Genomic DNA, 24,413 nt, shown 5'->3' with positions numbered 1-24,413 from the left:
GTGGGAATCAATATCTTGACTATAATGGATGTGGGCAGCACAGTAGCACAAGTGGATAACAATGTGGCTTCACAGCACCAGGGTCCAGGGTTCTTACTGTGTTAAAGATGACTGAGGCGATGCTGTGGAGCTGGAGAAGCATGGAGGCGTTGAGGAAAGAAATGGAAGTCGCACTGAAATCATTGGTGGAGGAGTCTACAAGGACATGAGGGAGGAGCTGGCCCGAGTTGATTGGAAAAGGAGCCTAGCAGGGAAGACAGTGAAACAGCAATTGCAGAGTTTTGGGGGTTATTAGGGAGGCACAACAGAAATTCATCCCAAGGAGGAGGAAACGGCATCCATCGCTGACAAAAGAAGTCAAGGGCAGCATAAAACAAAAGAAAAAGCATACAAAGTGGCGAGGATTAGTGAGAAGCCTTTAAAAGCGAGCAGAGGACAACTAAAAAGCAATAAGCGGGGTGGGGGGGAGAAGGTGAAGTACGAGTGCAAACTAGCTAGTAATATAAAGAAAGATAGGAAGAGGTTTTTTTCAATATATAAAAGGTAAGAGATGCAAAAGTAGACATTGGATCACTGGAAAATGTGGCTGGAGAAGTAATAATAGAAAACAAAGAAATGGCAGAGGAACTGAATAGTTACTTTGCATCAGTCTTCAGGGTGGAAGACACCAGTGGGATGCCAGAGCTCCAGGAGAACCAGGGGGCAGAGGTGAGTGCAGTGACCATTACTAAGAAGACGGTTCTGGGGAAACTGAAAGGTCTGAAGGTGGATAAATCACCTGGACCGGATGGACTACACCCCAGGTTCCTGAAAGAGATAGCTGAGGAAATTGTGGAGGCATTGGTGATAATCTTTCAGGAATCACTGGAGGCAGGAAGGGCTGGAAGGTGGCTAATGTAACACCCCTGTTTAAGAAGGGAGGGAGGCAGAAGACGGGAAATTATAGGCCGGTTAGCCTGACTTCGGTCATTGGTAAGATTTTAGAGTCTATTATTAAAGATGCGATTGCGGACTACTTGGACGTGCATGGTAAAATAGGACTGAGTCAGCACAGCTTCGTCAAGGGGAGGTCATGTCTGACAAATCTGTTAGAGTTCTTTGAGGAGGTAACAAGGAAGTTAGACAAAGGAGAACCAGTGGACGTGATTTATTTAGATTTCCAGAAGGCCTTTGACAAGGTGCCGCATAGGAGACTGTTAAATAAGTTAAAAGCCCATGGTGTTAAAGGTAAGATCCTGGCATGGATAGAGGATTGGCTGACGGGCAGAAGGCAGAGAGTGGGGATAAAGGGATCTTTTTCAGGATGGCAGCCGGTGACTAATGGTGTGCCTCAGGGGTCTGTGCTGGGGCCACAACTTTTCACAATATACATTAATGATCTGGAAGAAGAAACTGAAGTAACTGTCGCTAATTTGCAGATGATACAAAGATCTGTAGAGGGACAGGTAGTATTGAGGAAGCAGGGGGGCTGCAGAAGGATTTGGACAAGCTAGGAGAGTGGACAATGAAGTGACAGATGGAATACAATGTGGTAAAGTGTGAGGTTATGCACTTTGGAAGGAGGAATTTAGGCATAGACTATTTTCTAAATGGGGAAATGCTTCAGAAAGCAGAAGCACAAAGGGACTTGGGAGTCCTTGTTCCCAATTCTCTTAAGGTTAATGTGCAGGTTCAGTCGGCAGTTAAGAAGGCAAATGCAATGTTTGCATTCATGTCAAGAGGGCTAGAATACAAGAGCAGGGATGTACTTCTGAGGCTGTATAAGGCTCTGGGCAGACCCCATTTGGAGTATTGTGAGCAGTTTTGGGCCCCTTATCTAAGGAAGGATGTGCTGGGGCCTTGGAAAGGGTCCAGAGGAGGTTCATAAGAATGATCCCTGGAATGAAGAACTTGTCCTATGAGGAACAGTTGAGGACTCTGGGTCTGTACTCGGAGTTTAGAAGGATGAGAGGGGATCTTATTGAAACTTAAGGATACTGCGAGGCCTGGATAGAGTGGGTGTGGACAGGATGATTCCACTTTTGGAAAAACTAGAACCAGAGGACACCATCTCAGACTAAAGGGACGATCCTTTAAAACAGAGATGAGGAGGAATTTCTTCAGCCAGAGGGTGGTGAATCTGTGGAACTCTTTGCCGCAGAAGGCTGTGGAGACCAAATCACTGAGTGTCTTTCAGACAGCGATAGATAGGTTCTTGATTAATAAGGGGATCAGGGGTTATGGGAGAAGGCAGGAGAATGGGGATGAGAAAATATCAGCCATGATTGAATAGTGGAGCAGACTCGATGGGCCGAGTGGCCTAATTCTGCTCCTATGTCTCATGGAACCTGATGTATTATTACTGGGCGGCAAATGTTGGAGAAGGTGCAGAGCTGGGTCAGAGGGGTTGACTTCCAGTGGGTCAGAATGGAGGAAAGTTTGTGAAGGGAGTCGGGATTGAAGGCGCTAGCGACAGCGCCGCTCCCAACGGACCCAGGGAAATACTCAGGGTGTCCGGTAGTAATAGCTTCGTTGAAAATTTGGAGACATTTTCACCAACACTTCGGTTGGGGGCAGGGTCAAGGGAAATGCCAATTCGGGTGAACCACAGATTTGAGCCAAGGAGGTGGGTTGGAAATTTTCAGAAATGGGAGAAGGGAATTAGGACACTAAAAGATTTATTTCTTGGGGATCAGTTTGCAGGATTGAAGGAGCTGGAAGCAAAGTATGGGCCGGAGCAGGGGGAAATGTTTAGATACATGCAGGTTCGAGATTTTGCCAGGAAGGAGGTACAGAGCTTCCCGGTGGAGCCGGCTTCCACATTGCTGGAGGAGGTGCTGACGACAGGGAGACTGAAGAAGGGGGCAGTGTCGGCAGTTTACAGAGCTATTTTGGAAGAGGAGAAGGCACCACTGGAAGGGATCAAAGCAAAGTGGGAGGAAGAGTTGGGAGAGGGTCTGGAGGAGGGGGTCTGGTGTGAGGTGCTCCGGAGAGTGAATACCTCCACCTCGTGCGTGAGGTTGGGGCTGATACAGCTGAAGGCGGTATACAGAGCACACCTCACAAGGGCGAGGATGAGCCGACTCTTTGAGGGGGTAGATGTTTGTGAACGTTGGGGGGGGGGGGGGGGGGGGATATATATAATCACGTTCATATGTTTTGGTCCTGTCCAAAGCTGGAGGATTACTGGAAGGAGGTGTTTAGGGTAATCTCTAAAGTGGTGCACACACCACAAGCCCGGTGGTGTCGGTGGCACTGAGGGTCTGGGGTCAGTGGAGGAGGAGGGGGGCCTCAGTTTGGACCCCGATACTGAACAACCACAGATTTGCTCCGGGCAGGATAGACGGGGAGTTTCAAGGCTGGTATAGGGCAGGCATTAGACGGATGGGGGATCTGTTTATAGATGGGACCTTTCCCAGCGTGCAGGCGCTGGAGGAGAGGTTCGGCCTCCCCCCCCCCCCCCCCCCCCCGGGAAATGCTTTCAGAAACCTCCAGGTCCGGGACTTTCTCTAAAAACAGGTGGGGACATTTCCGCTGCTACCCCCTCGAAGGATACAGGACAGGGTGGTGTCTGGCATCTGGGTAGAAGAGGGGAAGGTGTCTGACATATATCAGGTGCTGCAGGAGGCGGAGGAAGCCCCAGTGGAGGAGCTGAAGGGCAAGTGGGAGGAGGAGCTGGATGAGGGCCTGTGGGCTGATGCCCTGGACAGGGTGAATTCGCCCGCATCATGAGCCAGGCTCAGTTTGATTCAATTTAAGGTGGTGCACCTGGGCTCACATGACGACGGCAAGAATGAGCAAGTTTTTTGGGGTAGAGGACATGTGCGCGAGATGTGCGGAGAGTCCAACGAATCATGTCCATATGTTCTGGGCATGCCCGGCACTTAAAGACTTTTTAATATAATGTGTATTTTTGTTTTGTATGATAGCAGCCACCTTGTTTTGTTAAATATTTTTCATTTACGGTTTCTCTTTTTGTTATGTAACAATCCTGGTTGAAAAAAGCTTTAATAAAAATAATTTTTTAAAAAATAAAGTGGTGCATGTGAAACTGGACCCGGGTCCTCGGGAGGCCATATTCGGGGTGTTGGACCAGCCGGGGTTGGAAGCGGGCGCGGAGGCTGATGTTTCAGCCTTCACCTCATTGATCGCCCAAAGGTGGATCCTGTTGGGATGGAGATCAACCTCTCCACCCTGTCCCTTGGCGGGGGAAGACCTGCTGGAATTCTTAACTCTTGAGAAGGTTAAGTTTGAACTGAGGGGAAGGATGGAAGGGTTCTACAATTCATGGGCATTATTCATTATGCACTTTTGAGAATTGGATTACATCGATCATTGGGGAGGGGGGGGGGGGGGGGGGGGGGGGCTGTGCGTGTTAATGGTGACTATGGGTGATTCCCGATTCCTTTTTGTCATTTGTTTATGTTAACATGCAGGCTGCTGCTTGGGGTTTGGTGGGAGAATGGGATTGTTATTATTGATATGGGGATTGACATTACATTCGTTACTGATTATTGTTTATTGTTGGTGGATGTAAATTTGGGAGAAAATGTGAAAAGGAGAATAAAAATATTTTTTTGAAAAAGAGGAGGTTGAATAAACGTGGTTTGTTCTCACTGGAACGACGGAGGTTGAGGGGCGACCGGATAGAGGTCTACAAAATTATGAGGGGCACAGACAGAGTGGATAGTCAGAGGCTTTTCCCCAGGGTAGATGGGCCAATTACTAGGGGGCATAGGTTTAAGGTGCGAGGGGCGAGGTTTAGAGATGTACGAGACAAGTTTTTTACACAGAGGGTAGTGGGTGCCTGGAACTCGCTGCCGGAGGAGGTGCTGGAAGCAGGGACAACGAACAAAGAAAAATACAGCACAGGAACAGGCCCTTCGGCCCTCCAAAGGGCGTCTTGACAAATACATGAATAGGATGGGAATAGAGGGATACAGCCCCCGAAGTGTGGAAGATTTTAGTTTAGACAGGCAGCATGGTTGGCACGGGCTTGGAGGGCCGAACGGCCTGTTCCTGCGCTGTACTGTTCTTTGAGAAAGGGGGGAGAGACAACTCCAAGCCGGTTAACCTGACATCTCCCATCGAGAAAATGCCGCAACCTGTTATGAAGGAAGTCTCAATATGATCAAAGTCAACATGGTTTACAAAAGGGAAATTTGACAAATTTTTTGAAGATGTAAAGATTGAGGAAGATGAAGGAAGCCAGCGGGTGGCGAGGGGAGGATTGGTTAAGACAGGAAGCAGCGACTGGCATTGAACAGGGCATCTTGATATATTTGTAATGGGAGAGATACATCACTGACAAGGGAAGTTTTCATTGCCCATCCCTAACTGCCCTTTAATGGAATAGCTGGTTTGGCTATTTTAGAGGCCTGTCAGCAACCATTACTGTGGGGCTGGAGTCACGTGTGGGATGGTAGATTCCTCCTTCCCTAAAGGGATTTTACAATAATCAATGATAATTGATCATTACTCAGACTGGCTTTCAATCCCAGATTTTGTAAGTTTAATTTAAATTCCACCAGCTGCCGAGGTGGGATTTGAACCCATGTCCCAAAGGCATTAAAACTATAAGGAATAGGAACAAGAGTAGGCCATTCGACTCTCGGACCTGCTCCACCATTCAATAGGATCATGGCTGATCCGACATTCCTCATGTCCACCTCCAAGGAAATAGTACCTTCCCTTAAATAAGGGGACCAAAACTCTGTGCTCCAGATGTGGACTCGCCACTACCTTGTACAGTTGCAGCAAGACTTCCCGACTCTTATACCCCAACCCCCTTGAAACAAGGGCAAACGTTCCATTCGCCATCCTGATTACCTGCTGCCCCTGTGTGCTAGCTTCCTGTGTTTCGTGTATAAGTCTCCCCAAGTCCCTTTGTGTTACAACTTCCTGCGGTTTTGACCCATTAAAATAACACTGTTCTACCTGCTGGAGGAGAGCGGCAGTGCTCCCTGCTGGAGGAGAGCGGCAGTGCTCCCTGCTGGAGGAGAGCGGCAGTGCTCCCTGCTGGAGGAGAGCGGCAGTGCTCCCTGCTGGAGGAGAGCGGCAGTGCTCCCTGCTGGAGGAGAGCGGCAGTGCTCCCTGCTGGAGGAGAGCGGCAGTGCTCCCTGCTGGAGGAGAGCGGCAGTGCTCCCTGCTGGAGGAGAGCGGCAGTGCTCCCTGCTGGAGGAGAGCAGAACCTGCTGCTCTTATTCTCCAGCCAACCAAAAAATATCCCAAACCCCTTATTGAAAAAACAAGTTTTATTTTCTCTTTTTTTAAATAAGTTTAAAGTACCCAATTCATTTTCCCATTTAAGGAGCAATTTAGCGTGGCCAATCCACCTACACTGCACATCTTTGGGTTGTGGGCGTGAAACTCACGCAGACACGGGGAGAATGTGCAAACTCCACATGGACAGAGGCCCAGGATCGAACCTGCGACCTCGATGCTGTGATGCAGCAGTGCTAACCACTGTGCTGCCCTAAGAAAAAACAAAAGTTGTACTTTACACAAACACAGGAATTAGGAGCATGATGTGACGATCAGTGTTGGACAGTAAGAAGTCTTACACCAGGTTAAAGTCTAACAGATTTGTTTGTAATCACTAGCTTCCGGAGCACTGCTCCTTCCTCAGGTGAATGAAGAGGTGGGTTCCTCTTCATATATATTATAAATATATATATATAGACAAAGTCAATGATGCAAGACGATACTTTGAATATGAGTCTTTGCAGGTAATTAAGTCTTTACAGGTCCAGATGGATCAACTGGAGGGAGGGATAATCACAGGTTAAAGAGGTGTGAATTGTCTCAAGCCAGGACAGTTACACAGTGAGTGATCCTCACCCAGCTGAATAAACAGTGGCTCTGTACAGTTACACAGAGTGATCCTCACCCTGCTGAATAAACAGTGACTCTGTACAGTTACACAGAGTGATCCTCACTCTGAATAAACAGTGACTCTGTACAGTTACACAGTGAGTGATCCTCACCCTGCTGAATAAACAGTGACTCTGTACAGTTACACAGTGAGTGATCCTCACCCTGAATAAACAGTGACTCTGTACAGTTACACAGTGAGTGATCCTCACCCTGCTGAATAAACAGCGACTCTGTACAGTTACACAGTGAGTGATCCTCACCCTGAATAAACAGTGACTCTGTACAGTTACAGTGAGTGATCCTCACCCAGCTGAATAAACAGTGGCTCTGTACAGTTACACAGAGTGATCCTCACCCTAAATAAACAGCGACTCTGTAGTTAAAAAGTGAGTGATCCTCGCCCTGCTGAATAAACAGTGACTGTAGTTACATAGTGAGTGATCCTCACCCTGCTGAATAAACAGTGACTCTGTACAGTTACACAGTGAGTGATCCTCACCCTGCTGAATAAACAGCGACTCTGTAGTTACACAGTGAGTGATCCTTACCCTGAATAAACAGTGACTCTGTACAGTTACACAGTGACTGATCCTCACCCTGAATAAACAGTGACTCTGTAGTTACTCAGTGAGTGATCCACACCCTGCTGAATAAAGTGACTCTGTACAGTTACACAGTGAGTGATCCTCACCCTGAATAAACAGTGACTGTACAGTTACACAGTGAGTGATCCTCACCCTGAATAAACAGTGACTGTACAGTTACACAGTGAGTGATCCTCACCCTGCTGAATAAACAGTGACTCTGTACAGTTATGATGTGGAGATGCCGGCGTTGGACTGGGGTGAGCACAGTAAGAAGTCTTACAACACCAGGTTAAAGTCCAACAGGTTTGTTTCAAACACGAGCTTTCGGAGCACGGCTCCTTCTTCAGGTGAATCTGAAGAAGCCTGAATAAACCCTGAATAAACAGTGACTCGGAGCTTTCACCTGAAGAAGGAGCCGTGCTCCGAAAGCTCGTGTTTGAAACAAACCTGTTGGACTTTAACCTGGTGTTGTAAGACTTATTTCTGTACAGTTACACAGTGAGTGATCCTCACCCTGCTGAATAAAGTGACTCTGTACAGCTACACAGTGAGTGATCCTCACCCTGAATAAACAGTGACTGTACAGTTACACAGTGAGTGATCCTCACCCTGCTGAATAAACAGTGACTCTGTACAGTTACACAGTGAGTGATCCTCACCCTGAATAAACAGAGACTCTGTACAGTTACACAGTGAGTGATCCTCACCCTGAATAAACAGTGGCTCTGTACAGTTACACAGTGAGTGATCCTCACCCTGAATAAACAGAGACTCTGTACAGTTACACAGTGAGTGATCCTCACCCTGAATAAACAGTGACTCGGAGCTTTCACCTGAGGAAGGAGCTGCGCTCCGAAAGCTCGTGTTTGAAACAAACCTGTTGGACTTTAACCTGGTGTTATAAGACTTATTTCTGTACAGTTGCAGTGAGTGATCTTAGTACTGTACTGTAAGCAAAGTACTGTACAAACCAGGGTAGCATGGTGGTTAGCATAAATGCTTCACAGCTCCAGGGTCCCAGGTTCGATTCCCGGCTGGGTCACTGTCTGTGTGGAGTCTGCACGTCCTCCCCCTGTGTGCGTGGGTTTCCTCCGGGTGCTCCGGTTTCCTCCCACAGTCCAAAGATGTGCGGGTTAGGTGGATTGGCCATGCTAAATTGCCCGTAGTGTCCTAATAAAAGTAAGGTTAAGGGGGGGGGGTTGTTGGGTTACGGGTATAGGGTGGATACGTGGGTTTGAGTAGGGTGATCATGGCTCGGCACAACATTGAGGGCCGAAGGGCCTGTTCTGTGCTGTACTGTTCTATGTTCTATGTTCTAACCCCTGTCATCATCAACTGGGCCACGGTGGAGATGGTTAGCAGTTTCAAATTCCTAGGGGTGCATATTTCCAAAAATCTGTCCTGATCCACCCACGTCGACGCTACCACCAAGAAAGCACAACAGCGCCTATACTTCCTCAGGAAACTAAGGAAATTCGGCATGTCCACATTAACTCTTACCAACTTTTACAGATGCACCATAGAAAGCATCCTATCGGCTGCATCACAGCCTGGTATGGCAACTGCTCGGCCCAGGACCGCAAGAAACTTCATAAGAGTCGTGAACACCGCCCAGTCCATCACACGAACCTGCCTCCCATCCATTGACTCCATTTACACCTCCCGCTGCCGGGGGAAAGCGGGCAGCATAATCAAGGATCCCTCCCACCCGGCTTACTCACTCTTCCAACTTCTTCCATCAGGCAGGAGATACAAAAGTCTGAGAACACGCACAAACAGACTCAAAAACAGCTTCTTCTCCGCTGGTCACCAGTCTCCTAAATGACCCTCTTATTGACTGACCTCATTAACACTACACCCTGTATGCTTCACCCGATGCCAATGCTTATGTAGCTACATCGTATACCTTGTGTTGCCCTATTATGTATTTTCCTTTATTCCCTTTTCTTCCCATGTACTTAATGATCTGTTAAGCTGCTCGCAGAAAAATACTTTTCACTGTAACTCGGTACACGTGACAATAAACAAATCCAATCCAATCTTCACCCTGAATAAACAGTGACTCTGTACTGTTACACAGTGAGTGTTCCTCACCCTGAATAAAGAGTGACTCTGTACAGTTACACAGTGAGTGATCCTCACCCTGCTGAATGAACAGTGACTCTGTACAGTTACACAGTGAGTGATCCTCACCCTGCTGAATAAACAGTGACTCTGTACAGTTACACAGTGAATGATCCTCACCCTGAATAAACAGCCACTCTGTACAGTTACACAGTGAGTGATCCTCACCCTGCTGAATAAACAGTGACTCTATACAGTTACAGTGAGTGATCCTCACCCTGAATAAACATTGACTCTGTACAGTTACAGTGAGTGATCCTCACCCTGAATAAACAGTGACTCTGTACAGTCACACAGTGAGTGATCCTCACCCTGAATAAACAGTGACTCTGTACAGTTACACAGTGAGTGATCCTCACCCTGCTGAATAAACAGTGACTCTGTACTGTTACACAGTGAGTGTTCCTCACCCTGAATAAAGAGTGACTCTGTACAGTTACACAGTGAGTGATCCTCACCCTGTTCAATAAACAGTGACTCTGTACAGTTACAGTGAGTGATCCTCACCCTGCTGAATAAACAGTGACTCTGTACAGTTACACAGTGAGTGACCCTCACCCTGAATAAACAGTGACTCTGTACAGTTACACAGTGAGTGATCCTCACCCTGCTGAATAAACAGTGACTCTGTACAGTTACAGTGAATGATCCTTACCCTGCTGAATAAACAGTGACTCTGTACAGTTACAGTGAGTGATCCTTACCCTGAATAAACAGTGACTCTGTACAGTTACACAGTGAGTGATCCTCACCCTGAATAAACAGTGACTCTGTACAGTTACACAGTGAGTGATCCTCACCCTGCTGAATAAACAGCAACTCTGTACAATTACACAGTATATTTTATTAAACTCCATTCTGTTGATAAATTATTTACAATATCGGACCGACCAACAACAGATCAAAATCTAAACACTTTTCCCTGTGCTTGAAGTCCTTCTTCAATCCTGTCACCTTGTTTCAATATCTGTGCCGGTTTGCACAACGTTGTGTGATATGTGATGGAGGGACATGGCTGCAGGCTCATTCTGTTTGTTGACACCCACAGCCCTTCTGCTGACTGTAGACGAGCCCACTGAAGCTGACTGGCTGATGTAACAGCCTCTCGCTCCTTCCACTTTGCAGCAAGGCCTCTCTGAATTCACATCATCGTAAGTAGTAATCGATGACAGCAGAAAAGGCAGCAAAGCCTCCACATCCAATGGCTCCTGCCTTTAAACCAGCTGTGGAGGAGGAGAAAGGAGCAGTTTAGAAACATTGCTACAGATGCTGGTGTTCTAAACCCAGGCACTGGAGGGAGATTCTGTCACTCACCACGGAAACCGATCGCCCCTCCTGTGACACAGCCGCTGAGTACACTGTTCTTCCAATCAGATTTGCCACGGTACTGTCAAAATGTCAAAGAACAAGGTGATGTGAATTTAAACTCCAGCCATGACTCTTAACATCGCTCTCATCAGAAAGAGTTACACACACAACAGGCCATTTGGCTCTGCCTATGTTGGCCTTTAACTTCCTAATATTCCTAATCAACAGTCATAGAGTCACTGCAGCATGGAAGGGGCCATTCAGCCCATCTAAGCCATACTGACTCTCTGCAGAGGAGTCCTATCAGTCTCACCTCTCTGCCCTGTCATCCTCGACCTTTATTTCCCTCAACTCTCTCATAGTTCCTGTATCTCCAGCCCAGAACCTTCAATCTGTGCCCCCCCCCAGTGCCTGTACCACTGGCTGATGCGAAGATTGGTTTGGTCTACCTGATCTAAAGCTGTCATAATCTTACACACTTTTCTGAAATCTCCCTACAGCAAGGAGATTGAGAGAGAATGCAGCCCCCAGCTTCTGCAACCTAACCTTGTAGTTAAAATTCCACATCTGTGGAACCATCCTGGTAAGTATACTGTGCAACCTCTCAGAGCCTCCCCCCAATATCTGGTGACGAGACCCAACTAGACCAGAGCTTTATAAAGCTTCACAATAACGTCCCTGCTATCATACCCAATGCCTTTATTTACAAAGCCCAAGATCCCATTTGCTTTGCTAACCCCTGTTTCCTGTCACCTTCAGGGATTGATGAACATTCACCTCTGGCTCCCTCTGTCCCTCAACACCTTGGGAACTTTGCCATTACATTTATCTGACCTCCCCTGACCCTTCTGACAAAATACACCTACTAGGTCATAGTTCTGTCTGTTAAATTGAATCTGTCACTTGTTGAAACGTTCCGCTGGTTTATCCGGGTCTTGTCGGAACGCTGGTTTATCCGGGTCTTGTCGGAACGCTGGTTTATCCGGGTCTTGTCGGAACGTTCCGCTGGTTTATCCCGGTCTTGTCGGAACGTTCCGCTGGTTTATCCCGGTCTTGTCGGAACGTTCCGCTGGTTTATTCCGGTCTTGTTGAAACGTTCCGCTGGTTTATTCCGGTCTTGTCGGAACGTTCCGCTGGTTTATTCCGGTCTTGTTGAAACGTTCCGCTGGTTTATCCGGGTCTTGTCGGAACGCTGGTTTATCCGGGTCTTGTCGGAACGCTGGTTTATCCGGGTCTTGTCGGAACGCTGGTTTATCCGGGTCTTGTCGGAACGCTGGTTTATCCGGGTCTTGTCGGAACGCTGGTTTATCCCGGTCTTGTCGGAACGCTGGTTTATCCGGGTCTTGTCGGAACGCTGGTTTATCCGGGTCTTGTCGGAACGCTGGTTTATTCGGGTCTTGTCGGAACGCTGGTTTATCCCGGTCTTGTCGGAACGCTGGTTTATCCGGGTCTTGTCGGAACGCTGGTTTATCCCGGTCTTGTCGGAACGCTGGTTTATCCGGGTCTTGTCGGAACGCTGGTTTATCCCGGTCTTGTCGGAACGCTGGTTTATCCGGGTCTTGTCGGAACGCTGGTTTATCCCGGTCTTGTCGGAACGCTGGTTTATCCCGGTCTTGTCGGAACGCTGGTTTATCCGGGTCTTGTCGGAACGCTGGTTTATCCCGGTCTTGTCAGAACGCTGGTTTATCCGGGTCTTGTCGGAACGCTGGTTTATCCGGGTCTTGTCGGAACGCTGGTTTATCCGGGTCTTGTCGGAACGCTGGTTTATCCCGGTCTTGTCGGAACGCTGGTTTATCCGGGTCTTGTCGGAACGCTGGTTTATCCGGGTCTTGTCGGAACGCTGGTTTATCCCGGTCTTGTCGGAACGCTGGTTTATCCGGGTCTTGTCGGAACGCTGGTTTATCCCGGTCTTGTCGGAACGCTGGTTTATTCGGGTCTTGTCGGAACGCTGGTTTATTCGGGTCTTGTCGGAACGCTGGTTTATCCGGGTCTTGTCGGAACGCTGGTTTATCCGGGTCTTGTCGGAACGCTGGTTTATCCCGGTCTTGTCGGAACGCTGGTTTATCCCGGTCTTGTCGGAACGCTGGTTTATCCCGGTCTTGTCGGAACGCTGGTTTATCCCGGTCTTGTCGGAACGCTGGTTTATCCCGGTCTTGTCGGAACGCTGGTTTATCCCGGTCTTGTCGGAACGCTGGTTTATCCGGGTCTTGTCGGAACGCTGGTTTATCCGGGTCTTGTCGGAACGCTGGTTTATCCAGGTCTTGTCGGAACGCTGGTTTATCCGGGTCTTGTCGGAACGCTGGTTTATCCGGGTCTTGTCGGAACGCTGGTTTATTCCGGTCTTGTCGGAACGTTCCGCTGGTTTATTCCGGTCTTGTCGGAACGCTGGTTTATCCGGGTCTTGTCGGAACGCTGGTTTATCCGGGTCTTGTCGGAACGCTGGTTTATCCCGGTCTTGTTGCCGTCGATTGGAATCCCTTCACTTTTGCTGCTCCTCCAAGTTTTGAAGCATTGGCAAAGTTTGAAATGTTACCCTGTATTCCAATATCCAAGTTATTTTTATAAAGCAAAGTAAGCAGTGTCTCTGGTACTGACCCTCGGGGAATCTCACAATACCTTCCACTAGTCTGAAACATAACTGTCCACCATAATTCGCTGCTTCCTGGTTTCCTTAAGCATACATTTTATCTCAGCTACGGCCCCTCCTACTCCAGCCTTTTTGTTAACCAGCCTTTTATGTCTTACCTTGTCAAACACTTTCTTCAAATCCATATAGACAGCATCCACCACATCCCGTTTATCAACTTTCTCTGTTACATCACAAAGTTCAATTTGATTAATTAAGATCATTTTGCCTTTTACAAATGTGTTGGTCCCTCTTTAACTTACAAAAACCATTCCAAATGCCTTGTTTCTGTACCTCTTCATCCACTGCCTAATCTTTTTTTAAAAATTTAGATTAGCCAATAATTTTTTCCAATTAAGGAGCAATTTAGCGTGGCCAATCTACCTACTCTGCACATCTTTGGGTTGTGGGGGCGAAACCCACGCAGACACGGGGAGAATGTGCAAACTCCACACGGACAGTGACCCAGAGCCGGGATCGAACCTGGGACCTCAGCGCCGTGAGGCGGTTGTGCTAACCACTAGGCCACCGTGCTGCCCTCTCCACTGCCTAATCTAACCTTGAATACTGACAGTTCCTGCCTCTAACACTAATGCTGCAAATTCACTCCACAGTCTCACAGCTCTCTGCATGAAGGTGCTTCTCATGTGCTGTTCCAAATCAATCACATTTAATCTTGTACGCCTGGCACATCCATCGCCAATCAATAACTGGAAACCACTTGCTAACCAGTTTCATCCTCTTATCTTCTTAAACACTGGACTCAGACTCCATGAACGATCAAGTATCTAAAATAGCTTTCCCCCAATTCTATCTTTTCAAATCATCTATATTTGTTGCTTTATTAATCTCCGAAGAACCATGGGATGTTGAAAAGAGATGCTGTGTAGATGTGAGTTGTGTTGCAATGCCACCTAACCAAGTGAATGGAGGGCACTCACCGATTCAATGACACATTCTGTGCAGGAAAACATGGCACCCACAATAGCAAAGTTCTTTGCGTACGACATACCACGCTGACCCATGTCTTTCAGAACTTCCTTGGCAGTCGGGGTTCGCAAAGGATCCTTTGGATCAAATCCAACATTCGTATCAATGCCAGCTGTGAAGATACCAAATGCCCCGCCCAGCACGAAGCCTAAGAGGAAAACACACAGTTCAGAGAGAGAATGTCAACAATGTCTGAGACATTGAGAGAGACAGAGCTCAGTGCTGCTCCATTGGGCACAGGTATCTCACCCTCAGATATATATTTCCCTCAAAATAGTGGGGATTCTCCCGTCAGCTTTCATGAAACTCCCTCCTGCATTGTGTTCACCCCTCCTGACTGTGCTGGGCCTGCTGGGAACACTGGCAACTCCCCTCCTGACTGTGCTGGGCCTGCTGGGAACACTGGCAACTTCCCTCCCGACTCTGCTGGGCCTGCTGGGAACACTGGCGGCAACTTCCCTCCTGACTCTGCTGGGCCTGCTGGGAACACTGGCAACAACTCCCCTCCTGACTGTGCTGGGCCTGCTGGGAACACTGGCAACTCCCCTCCTGACTGTGCTGGGCTTGCTGGGAACACTGGCAACAACTCCCCTCCTGACTGTGCTGGGCCTGCTGGGAACACTGGCAACAACTCCCCTCCTGACTGTGCTGGGCCTGCTGGGAACACTGGCAAAACAATGTGGACGGAACGCAACATTTTGTTTCCGAACTAATGGCCACCAACATGAGAGGGCAGCACGGTAGCATTGTGGATAGCACAATCGCTTCACAGCTCCAGGGTCCCAGGTTCGATTCCGGCTTGGGTCACTGTCTGTGCAGAGTCTGCACATCCTCCCCATGTCTGCGTGGGTTTCCTCCAGGTGCTCCGGTTTCCTCCCACAGTCCAAAGATGTGCAGGTTAGGTGGATTGGCCATGATAAATTGCCCTTAGTGTTGGGTAGGGTTACTGGGTTATGGGGATATGATGGAGGTGTTAACCTTGGGTAGGGTGCTCTTTCCGGGAGCCGGTGCAGACTCGATGGGTCGAATGGCCTCCTTCTGCACTGTAAATTCTATGAAAAAAACACTCGAGCAGGGAGAAGGAGCTGAAGGTGATATCCAACATTTTCCTTACCCAGGGCATCAACTCCAAAACGACACTGAAATCAGGACAGAAATCCAATCTAGCTCTGTCCCTCTATAGTGGGTTGATCAGTCACTCTCAGTCTGGGTAGTTATAGCACTGCACTCCTCATCCGCTATTTGCTCGCATTAATTTGAAAGGAACTGAATCTCAGTCAGCAACACCCTGCACTGTAAACAGGCCATTCCCATCCTTCCGCTCAATCACCAGTCCCCACACCCTGCCAATCTCCCCATGTCCCCACTGCCCTGTCCGTACATCCCCCAGAGACCACTCCCACATCAATCCCCGTATCCCCATCAATCCCCGTATCCCCCATCAATCCCCGTATCCCACATTAATCCCCGTACCCCCATCAATCCCCGTACCCCCATCAATCCCCGTATCCCCCATCAATCCCCGTACCCCCATCAATCCCCGTATCCCCCATCAATCCCCGTACCCCCATCAATCCCCGTATCCCCATCAATCCCCGTATCCCCCATCATTCCCGTATCCCCCATCAATCCCCGTATCACCATCAATCCCCGTATCACCATCAATCCCCGTATCCCCATCAATCCCCGTATCCCCCATCAATCCCCGTATCCCCCATCAATCCCCGTATCCCCCATCAATCCCCGTATCCCCCATCAATCCCCGTATCCCACATTAATCCCCGTACCCCCATCAATCCCCGTACCCCCATCAATCCCCGTATCCCCCATCAATCCCCGTACCCCCATCAATCCCCGTACCCCCATCAATCCCCGTACCCCCATCAATCCCCGTATCCCCATCAATCCCCGTATCCCCCATCATTCCCGTATCCCCCATCAATCCCCGTATCACCATCAATCCCCGTATCCCCATCAATCCCTGTATCCCCATCAATCCCTGTATTCGCATCAATCCCCGTATTCCCCATCAATCCCCGTATCCCCCATCAATCCCCGTATTCGCATCAATCCCCGTATCCCCATCAATCCCCGTATCCCCATCAATCCCCGTATCCCCCATCAATCCCCGTATCCCCATCAATCCCCGTATCCCCCATCAATCCCCGTATCCCCCATCAACCCCCGTATCCCCCATCAACCCCCGTATCCCCATCAATCCCCGTGTCCCCATCAATCCCCGTATCCCCATCAATCCGGGTATCCCCATCAATCCGGGTATCCCCATCAATCCCCGTACCCCCATCAATCCCCGTACCCCCATCAATCCCCGTATCCCCATCAATCCCCGTATCCCCCATCAATCCCCGTATCCCCCATCAATCCCCGTATCCCCATCAATCCCCGTATCCCCATCAATCCCCGTATCCCCATCAATCCCCGTATCCCCATAAATCCCCGTATCCCCCATCAATCCCCGTATCCCCATCAATCCCCGTATCCCCCATCAATCCCCGTATCCCCCATCAATCCCCGTATCCCCATCAATCCCCGTATCCCCATCAATCCGGGTATCCCCATCAATCCGGGTATCCCCATCAATCCCCGTACCCCCATCAATCCCCGTACCCCCATCAATCCCCGTATCCCCATCAATCCCCGTATCCCCCATCAATCCCCGTATCCCCCATCAATCCCCGTATCCCCATCAATCCCCGTATCCCCATCAATCCCCGTATCCCCATCAATCCCCGTATCCCCATCAATCCCCGTATCCCCCATCAATCCCCGTATCCCCATCAATCCCCGTATCCCCATCAATCCCCGTATCCCCCATCAATCCCCGTATCCCCCATCAATCCCCGTATCCCCCATCAATCCCCGTATCCCCATCAATCCCCGTATCCCCATCAATCCCCGTATCCCCATCAATCCCCGTACCCCCATCAATCCCCGTATCCCCCATCAATCCCCGTATCCCCCATCAATCCCCGTATCCCCCATCAATCCCCGTATCCCCCATCAATCCCCGTATCCCCATCAATCCCCGTATCCCCATCAATCCCCGTATCCCCATCAATCCCCGTATCCCCATCAATCCCCGTATCCCCATCAATCCCCGTATCCCCAATCAATCCCCGTATCCCCCATCAATCCCCGTATCCCCATCAATCCCCATCAATCCCCGTACCCCCATCAATCCCCGTATCCCCCATCAATCCCCGTATCCCCCATCAATCCCCGTATCCCCCATCAATCCCCGTATCCCCATCAATCCCCGTATCCCCATCAATCCCCGTATCCCCATCAATCCCCGTATCCCCATCAATCCCCGTATCCCCATCAATCCCCGTATCCCCATCAATCCGCGTATCCCCATCAATCCGCGTCTCCCCATCAATCCCCATATCTTCCACCAATCCCCGTATCCCCATCAATCCCCGTATCCCCCATCAATCCCCGTATCCCCCATCAATCCCCGTATCCCCATCAATCCCCGTATCCCCATCAATCCCCGTATCCCCATCAATCCCCGTATCCCCATCAATCCCCATCAATCCCCGTATCCCCCATCAATCCCCGTATCCCCATCAATCCCCGTATCCCCATCAATCCCCGTACCCCCATCAATCCCCGTACCCCCATCAATCCCCGTATCCCCATCAATCCCCGTATCCCCATCAATCCCCGTATCCCCATCAATCCCCGTATCCCCCATCAATCCCCGTATCCCCATCAATCCCCGTACCCCCATCAATCCCCGTATCCCCCATCAATCCCCGTATCCCCATCAATCCCCGTATCCCCCATCAATCCCCGTATCCCCCATCAATCCCCGTATCCCCACCAATCCCCGTATCCCCACCAATCCCCGTATCCCCCATCAATCCCCGTATCCCCATCAATCCCCGTATCCCCCATCAATCCCCGTATCCCCATCAATCCCGGTATCATCAATCCCCGTATCCCCATCAATCCCCGTATCCCCCATCAATCCCCGTATCCCCATCAATCCCCGTATCCCCATCAATCCCCGTACCCCCATCAATCCCCGTATCCCCCATCAATCCCCGTATCCCCCATCAATCCCCGTATCCCCATATCCCCATCAATCCCCATATCCCCATCAATCCCCGTATCCCCCATCAATCCCCGTATCCCCCATCAATCCCCGTATCCCCCATCAACCCCCGTATCCCCATCAACCCCCGTATCCCCCATCAATCCCCGTATCCCCCATCAATCCCCGTACCCCCATCAATCCCCCATCAGCCCCCGGGTACGGGTGACCCCCGACCTCCCGCTGACCTCCCACACAGGCCAGCGCCGCCTTGAAGCCGCAGCTCTCCATTCCGCGCTCCACCATTTTCTGTTCCTCTGATTTGAGGGGCGCGGGGAAGCCGCCAAGTGCGGCCGGGTTGAGGGGTCGCGGCTGCCGCTGGTCCCCCACCAGGTGACTGAGAAGCTGGGAGTACACCAGGCCGTCCGCCATTGCTGCGTCCCTGCCCGGCGTCATCGCGTCAACACAGTGCGTCACGCGTCAAAACATTGCGTCAGTGCCGTCTGCCATGGCTGCGTCCCTGCCCGCCGTCAGCGCGTCACCGACCGGCGTCAGCACAGTGCGTCAATGCCGTCCGCCATGGCTGCGTCCCTGCGTCACCGTGTCAGTGCCGTCATTGCGTCATCGCCCTGCATTCCCGGGTCCGCGCCCCCGCGTAGGCCCTGCCCCTGGAAACAGTCTCCACCCCTTGAAACAGGCCCCGCCCCTGGGTCCAGGCCCCGCCCCTTTGAACATGCCCCGCCCCTGGGAACATGCCCCACCCCTGGGAACATGCCCCGCCCCCGGGAACATGCCCCGCCCCTGGGAACAGGCCCCGCCCCGGGAACATGCCCCGCCCCTGGGTCCAGGCCCTGCCCCTGGGAACATGCCCCGCCCCTGGGAACATGCCCCACCCCTGGGTCCAGGCCCCGCCCCTTTGAACATGCCCCGCCCCTGGGAACATGCCCCACCCCTGGGAACATGCCCCGCCCCCGGGAACATGCCCCGCCCCTGGGAACAGGCCCCGCCCCGGGAACATGCCCCGCCCCTGGGAACATGCCCCGCCCCTGGGAACATGCCCCGCCCCTGGGAACAGGCCCCGCCCCTGGGAACAGGCCCCGCCCCTGGGAACAGGCCCCGCCCCTGGAACCATAACTTTTCACAATATACATTAATACAACATACAACAGTACAGCACAGAACAGGCCCTTCGGCCCCTCGATGTTGTGCCGAGCATTGTCCGAAACCAAGATCAAGCTATCCCACTCCCTGTCATTCTGGTGAGCTCCATGTGCCTATTCAATAACCGCTTGAAAGTTCCTAAAGTGTCCGACTCCACTATCACAGCAGGCAGTCCATTCCACACCCTAACCACTCTCTGAGTAAAGAACCTACCTCGGACATCCCTCCTACATCTCCCACCCTGAATCTTATAGTTATGCCCCCTTGTAACAGCTACATCCACCCGAGGAAATAGTCTCTGAACATCTACTCTATCTATCCCCCTCATCATCTTATAAACCTCTATTAAGTCGCCTCTCATCCTCCTCTGCTCCAAAGGGAAAAGCCCTAGCTCCCTCAACCTTTCCTCATAAGACCTATCCTGCAATAATCTAGAAAATGGAACTGAAGGCAGTGTTGCTAAATTTGCAGATTATACAAAGATCTGTAGAGGGACAGGTAGTATTGAGGAAGCAATACTAAATGTGGAGCATGTTTAAGGAACAGCTACTGCATGTCCTTGATAAGTATGTACCTGTTAGGCAGGGAGGAAGTGGTCGAGTGAGGGAACCATGGGTTACTAAAGCAGTTAAAGGGGCCTCACGGTAGCATGGTGGTTAGCATCAATGCTTCACAGCTCCAGGGTCCCAGGTTCGATTCCCGGCTGGGTCACTGTCTGTGTGGAGTCTGCACGTCCTCCCCGTGTGTGCGTGGGTTTCCTCCGGGTGCTCCGGTTTCCTCCCACAGTCCAAAGATGTGCGGGTTAGGTGGATTGGCCATGCTAAATTGCCCGTAGTGTAAGGTTAATGGGGGGATTGTTGGGTTATGGGTATACGGGTTACGTGGGTTTAAGTAGGGTGATCATTGTTCGGCACAACATCGAGGGCCGAAGGGCCTGTTCTGTGCTGTACTGTTCTATGTTCTATGTACTTGTCAAGAGGAAGGAGGCGGCTTATGTAAAGATGAGACGTGATGGTTCAGTTAGGGCGCTTGAGGGTTGCAAGTTAGCTAGGAAGGCTCTAAAGAGAGAGCTAAGAAGAACCAAGCGAGGACATGAGACGTCTTTGGCAGGTAGGATCAAGGATAACCCGAAAGCTTTCTATAGATATGTCAGGAATAAAAGAATGACTAAGGTAAGAGTAGGGCCAGTCAAAGACAGTAGTGGGAAGTTGTGCGTGGAGTCTGAGGAGATAGGAGAGGTGCTAAATGAGTATTTTCGTCTGTATTCACACAGGAAAAAGACAAAGTTGTCGAGGAGAATACTGAGATACAGGCTACTAGACTAGAGAGGCTTGAGGTTCATAAGGAGGAGGTGTTAGTGATTCTGGAAAGTGTGAAAATAGATACGTCCCCTGGGCCGGGTGGGATTTATCCTAGGATTCTCTGGGAAGCTAGGGAGGAGATTGCTGAACCTTTGGCTTTGATCTTTAAGTTATCTTTGTCTACAGGAATAGTGCCAGAAGACTGGATGATAGCAAATGTTGTCCCCTTGTTCAAGAAGGGGAGTAGAGATAACCCCGGTAACTATAGGCCAGTGAGCCTTACTTCTGTTGTGGGAAAAGTCTTGGAAAGGTTTATAAGAGATAGGATGTATAATCATCTGGAAAGGAATAATTTGATTAGAGATAGTCAACATGGTTTTGTGAAGGGTAGGTCGTGCCTCACAAACCTCACTGAATTCTTCGAGAAGGTGACCAAACAGGTGGATGAGGGTAAAGCAGTTGATGTGGTGTATATGGATTTTAGTAAAGCATTTGATAAGGTTCCCCACGGTAGGCTATTGCAGAAAATACAGAGGCATGGGATTCAGGGTGATTTAGCAGTTTGGATCAGAAATTGGCTAGTTGATAGAAGACAAAGGGTGGTGGTTGATGGGAAATGTTCTGACTGGTGTCCAGTTACTAGTGGTGTACCACAAGGATCTGTTTTGGGGCCGCTGCTGTTTGTCATTTTATAAATGACCTGGAGGAGGGCGTAGAAGGATGGGTGAGTAAATTTACAGATGACACTAAAGTCGGTGGAGTTGTGGACAGTGCAGAAGGATGTTACAAGTTACAGAGGGACATAGATAAGCTGCAGAGCTGGGCTGACAGGTGGCAAATGGAGTTTAATGCAGAAAAGTGTGAGGTGATTCATTTTGGAAGGAATAACAGGAAGACAGAGTACTGGGCTAATGGTAAGATTCTTGGTAGTGTGGACGAGCAGAGAGATCTCGGTGTCCATGTCCATAGATCCCTGAAAGTTGCCACCCAGGTTGAGAGGGTTGTTAAGAAGGCGTACGGTGTGTTAGCTTTTATTGGTAGAGGAATTGAGTTTTGGAGCCATGAGGTCATGTTGCAGTTGTACAAAACTCTGGTGCGGCCGCTTTTGGAGTATTGCGTGCAGTTCTGGTCGCCACATTATAGGAAGGATGTGGAAGCATTGGAAAGGGTACAGAGGAGATTTACAAGGATGTTGTCTGGTATGGAGGGAAGATCATATGAGGAAAGGCTGAGGGACTTGAGGCTGTTTTCATTAGAGAGAAGAAGGTTAAGAGGTGACTTAATTGAGGCATACAAGATGATCAGAGGATTAGATAGGGTGGACAGTGAGAGCCTTTTTCCTCGGATGGTGATGTCCAGCACGAGGGGACATAGCTTTAAATTGAGGGGAGATAGATATAGGACAGATATCAGAGGCAGGTTCTTTACTCAGAGAATAGTAAGGGCATGGAATGCCCTGCCTGCAACAGTAGTGGACTCGCCAACACTAAACGCATTCAAATGGTCATTGGATAGGCATATGGAGTATAAGGGAATAATGTAGAGGGACTTTAGAGGGGTTTCACAGGATGGCGCAACATCGAGGGCCCAAGGGCCTGTACTGCGCTGTAATGTTCTATGTTCTATGTTCTAAGGGGGCTGCAGAAGGATTTGGACAAGCTAGGAGAGTGGGCAATGAAGTGGCAGATTGAATACAATGTGGAAAAGTGAGGTTATGCACTTTGGAAGGAGGAATTTAGGCATAGACTATTTTGTAAATGGGGAAAGCTTAGGAAATCAGAAGCACAAAGGGACTTGGGAGTCCCTGTTCACGATTCTCTTAAGGTTAACGTGCAGGTTCAGTCGGCAGTTAAGAAGCAAATGCAATGTTAGCATTCATGTCAAGAGGGCTAGAATACAAGAGCAGGGATGTACTTCTGAGGCTGTATAAGGCTCTGGTCAGACCCCATTGGGAGTATTGTGAGCAGTTTTGGGCCCCGTATCTAAGGAAGGACGTGCTGGCCTTGGAAAGGGTCCAGAGGAGGTTCACAAGAATGATCCCTGGAATGAAGAACTTGTCGTGTGAGGAACGGTTGAGGACTCTGGGTCTGTACTCGTTGGAGTTTAGAAGGATGAGGGGGGGGATCTTATTGAAACTTAGAAGATACTATGAGGCCTGAATAGAGTGGACGTGGAGAGGATGTTTCCATTTGGAGAAAAAACTAGAACCAGAGGATCTCAGACTAAAGGGATGATCTTTTAAAACAGAGATGAGGAGAAATTTATTCAGCCAGAGGGTGGTGAATCTGTGGAACTCTTTGCCGTAGAAGGCTGTGGAGGCCAGATCACTGAGTGACTTTAAGACAGAGATAGATAGGTTCTTGATTAATAAGGGGGTCAGGGGTTATGGGGTGAAGGCAGGAGAATGGGGATGAGAAAATATCAGCCATGATTGAATGGCGGAGCAGACTCGATGGGCCGAGTGGCCTAGTTCTTATTTGTTAAAGTGAGAAGAAATGACAAGGTTCATTTAGTATGTAACTGACCAGAGTGTTGGGCAGAGTGTGGACATGCTTGATTCTGGATCTGTAATTACTTTGAGCATTATCGAGCAGCCTAACTCCCGTACATTTAAGTTCTCCCTCAATTTTCCAGCTTGTTGCATCGGCCAGTCTTGTGCTTGGTGACACGCACTGTTTGGGTTGACACATCGTGCTCTGAAATCCCATTTCTTAAAATAACTGTTCTACATTTCATTCCGACCTGCGCAGTATATAACAAACACACATTTTCTCTCCTTAAAACATTCTGGTATTACAATGTTTTACAGAAAGGTTTTCAATCAGGTTCAATCAATATTGTGATGGATTCATAACAAGACCTTCTGTCCACAATGTGGAGATGCCGGCGTTGGACTGGGGTGGGCACAGTAAGAAGTCTTACACCAGGTTAAAGTCCAACAGGTTTGATTCAAACACGAGCTTTCGGAGCGCTGCTCCTCCTTTCACCTGAGGAAGGAGCAGTGCTCCGGAAGCTCGTGTTTGAATCAAACCTGTTGGACTTTAACCTGGTGTTGTAAGACTTCTTACTGTTCTGTCCACAAGACACACTTTTGTCCCAAAACGATCTACAGCTGAACTGAGGACATTGATTTCAATATCAGTGACATAGTAACAGCAATCTCTCCAGGGAAACCAACCATTTTACCCCTTATGCCACCCTGATACAGTGATGTGGAAATGCCGGCGTTGGACTGGGGTGAGCACAGTTATGCACGATCAATTGCACAAAGACTAGAGTTGGGTACAACTGAGGCTTTATTGCTGTAAGATGTGTGGCCTCCCACGGCAGCTGGCGAAATGGCTGCAGCACGGAGGACACACACATTTATAAAAGTAACATTGGGGACCCCCGGGGTTCGC

At 49.7% G+C, this 24,413-nt stretch overlaps 1 protein-coding gene across 1 annotated transcript; it reads right to left on the bottom strand.

The window, feature by feature from the left end:
- Positions 1 to 10,390: 10,390 nt before the first annotated feature.
- On the bottom strand, positions 10,391 to 19,018 carry LOC119975186 (mitochondrial import inner membrane translocase subunit Tim22-like). The gene is made up of 4 exons (XM_038814786.1): positions 18,799 to 19,018; positions 14,442 to 14,638; positions 10,881 to 10,953; positions 10,391 to 10,789 (listed from the first exon to the last, which is right to left on the bottom strand). Exons 1-4 carry the CDS (start codon positions 19,004 to 19,006, stop codon positions 10,713 to 10,715), a joined length of 555 nt encoding a protein of 184 aa, XP_038670714.1. The 5' UTR covers positions 19,007 to 19,018; the 3' UTR covers positions 10,391 to 10,712.
- Positions 19,019 to 24,413: the final 5,395 nt, after the last annotated feature.

Source organism: Scyliorhinus canicula, chromosome 12 (genome assembly GCF_902713615.1).
Source record: "Scyliorhinus canicula chromosome 12, sScyCan1.1, whole genome shotgun sequence".
NCBI classification, from domain to species: Eukaryota; Metazoa; Chordata; class Chondrichthyes; order Carcharhiniformes; family Scyliorhinidae; genus Scyliorhinus; species Scyliorhinus canicula.
This window is presented reverse-complemented; position numbering and strand designations above follow the sequence as displayed.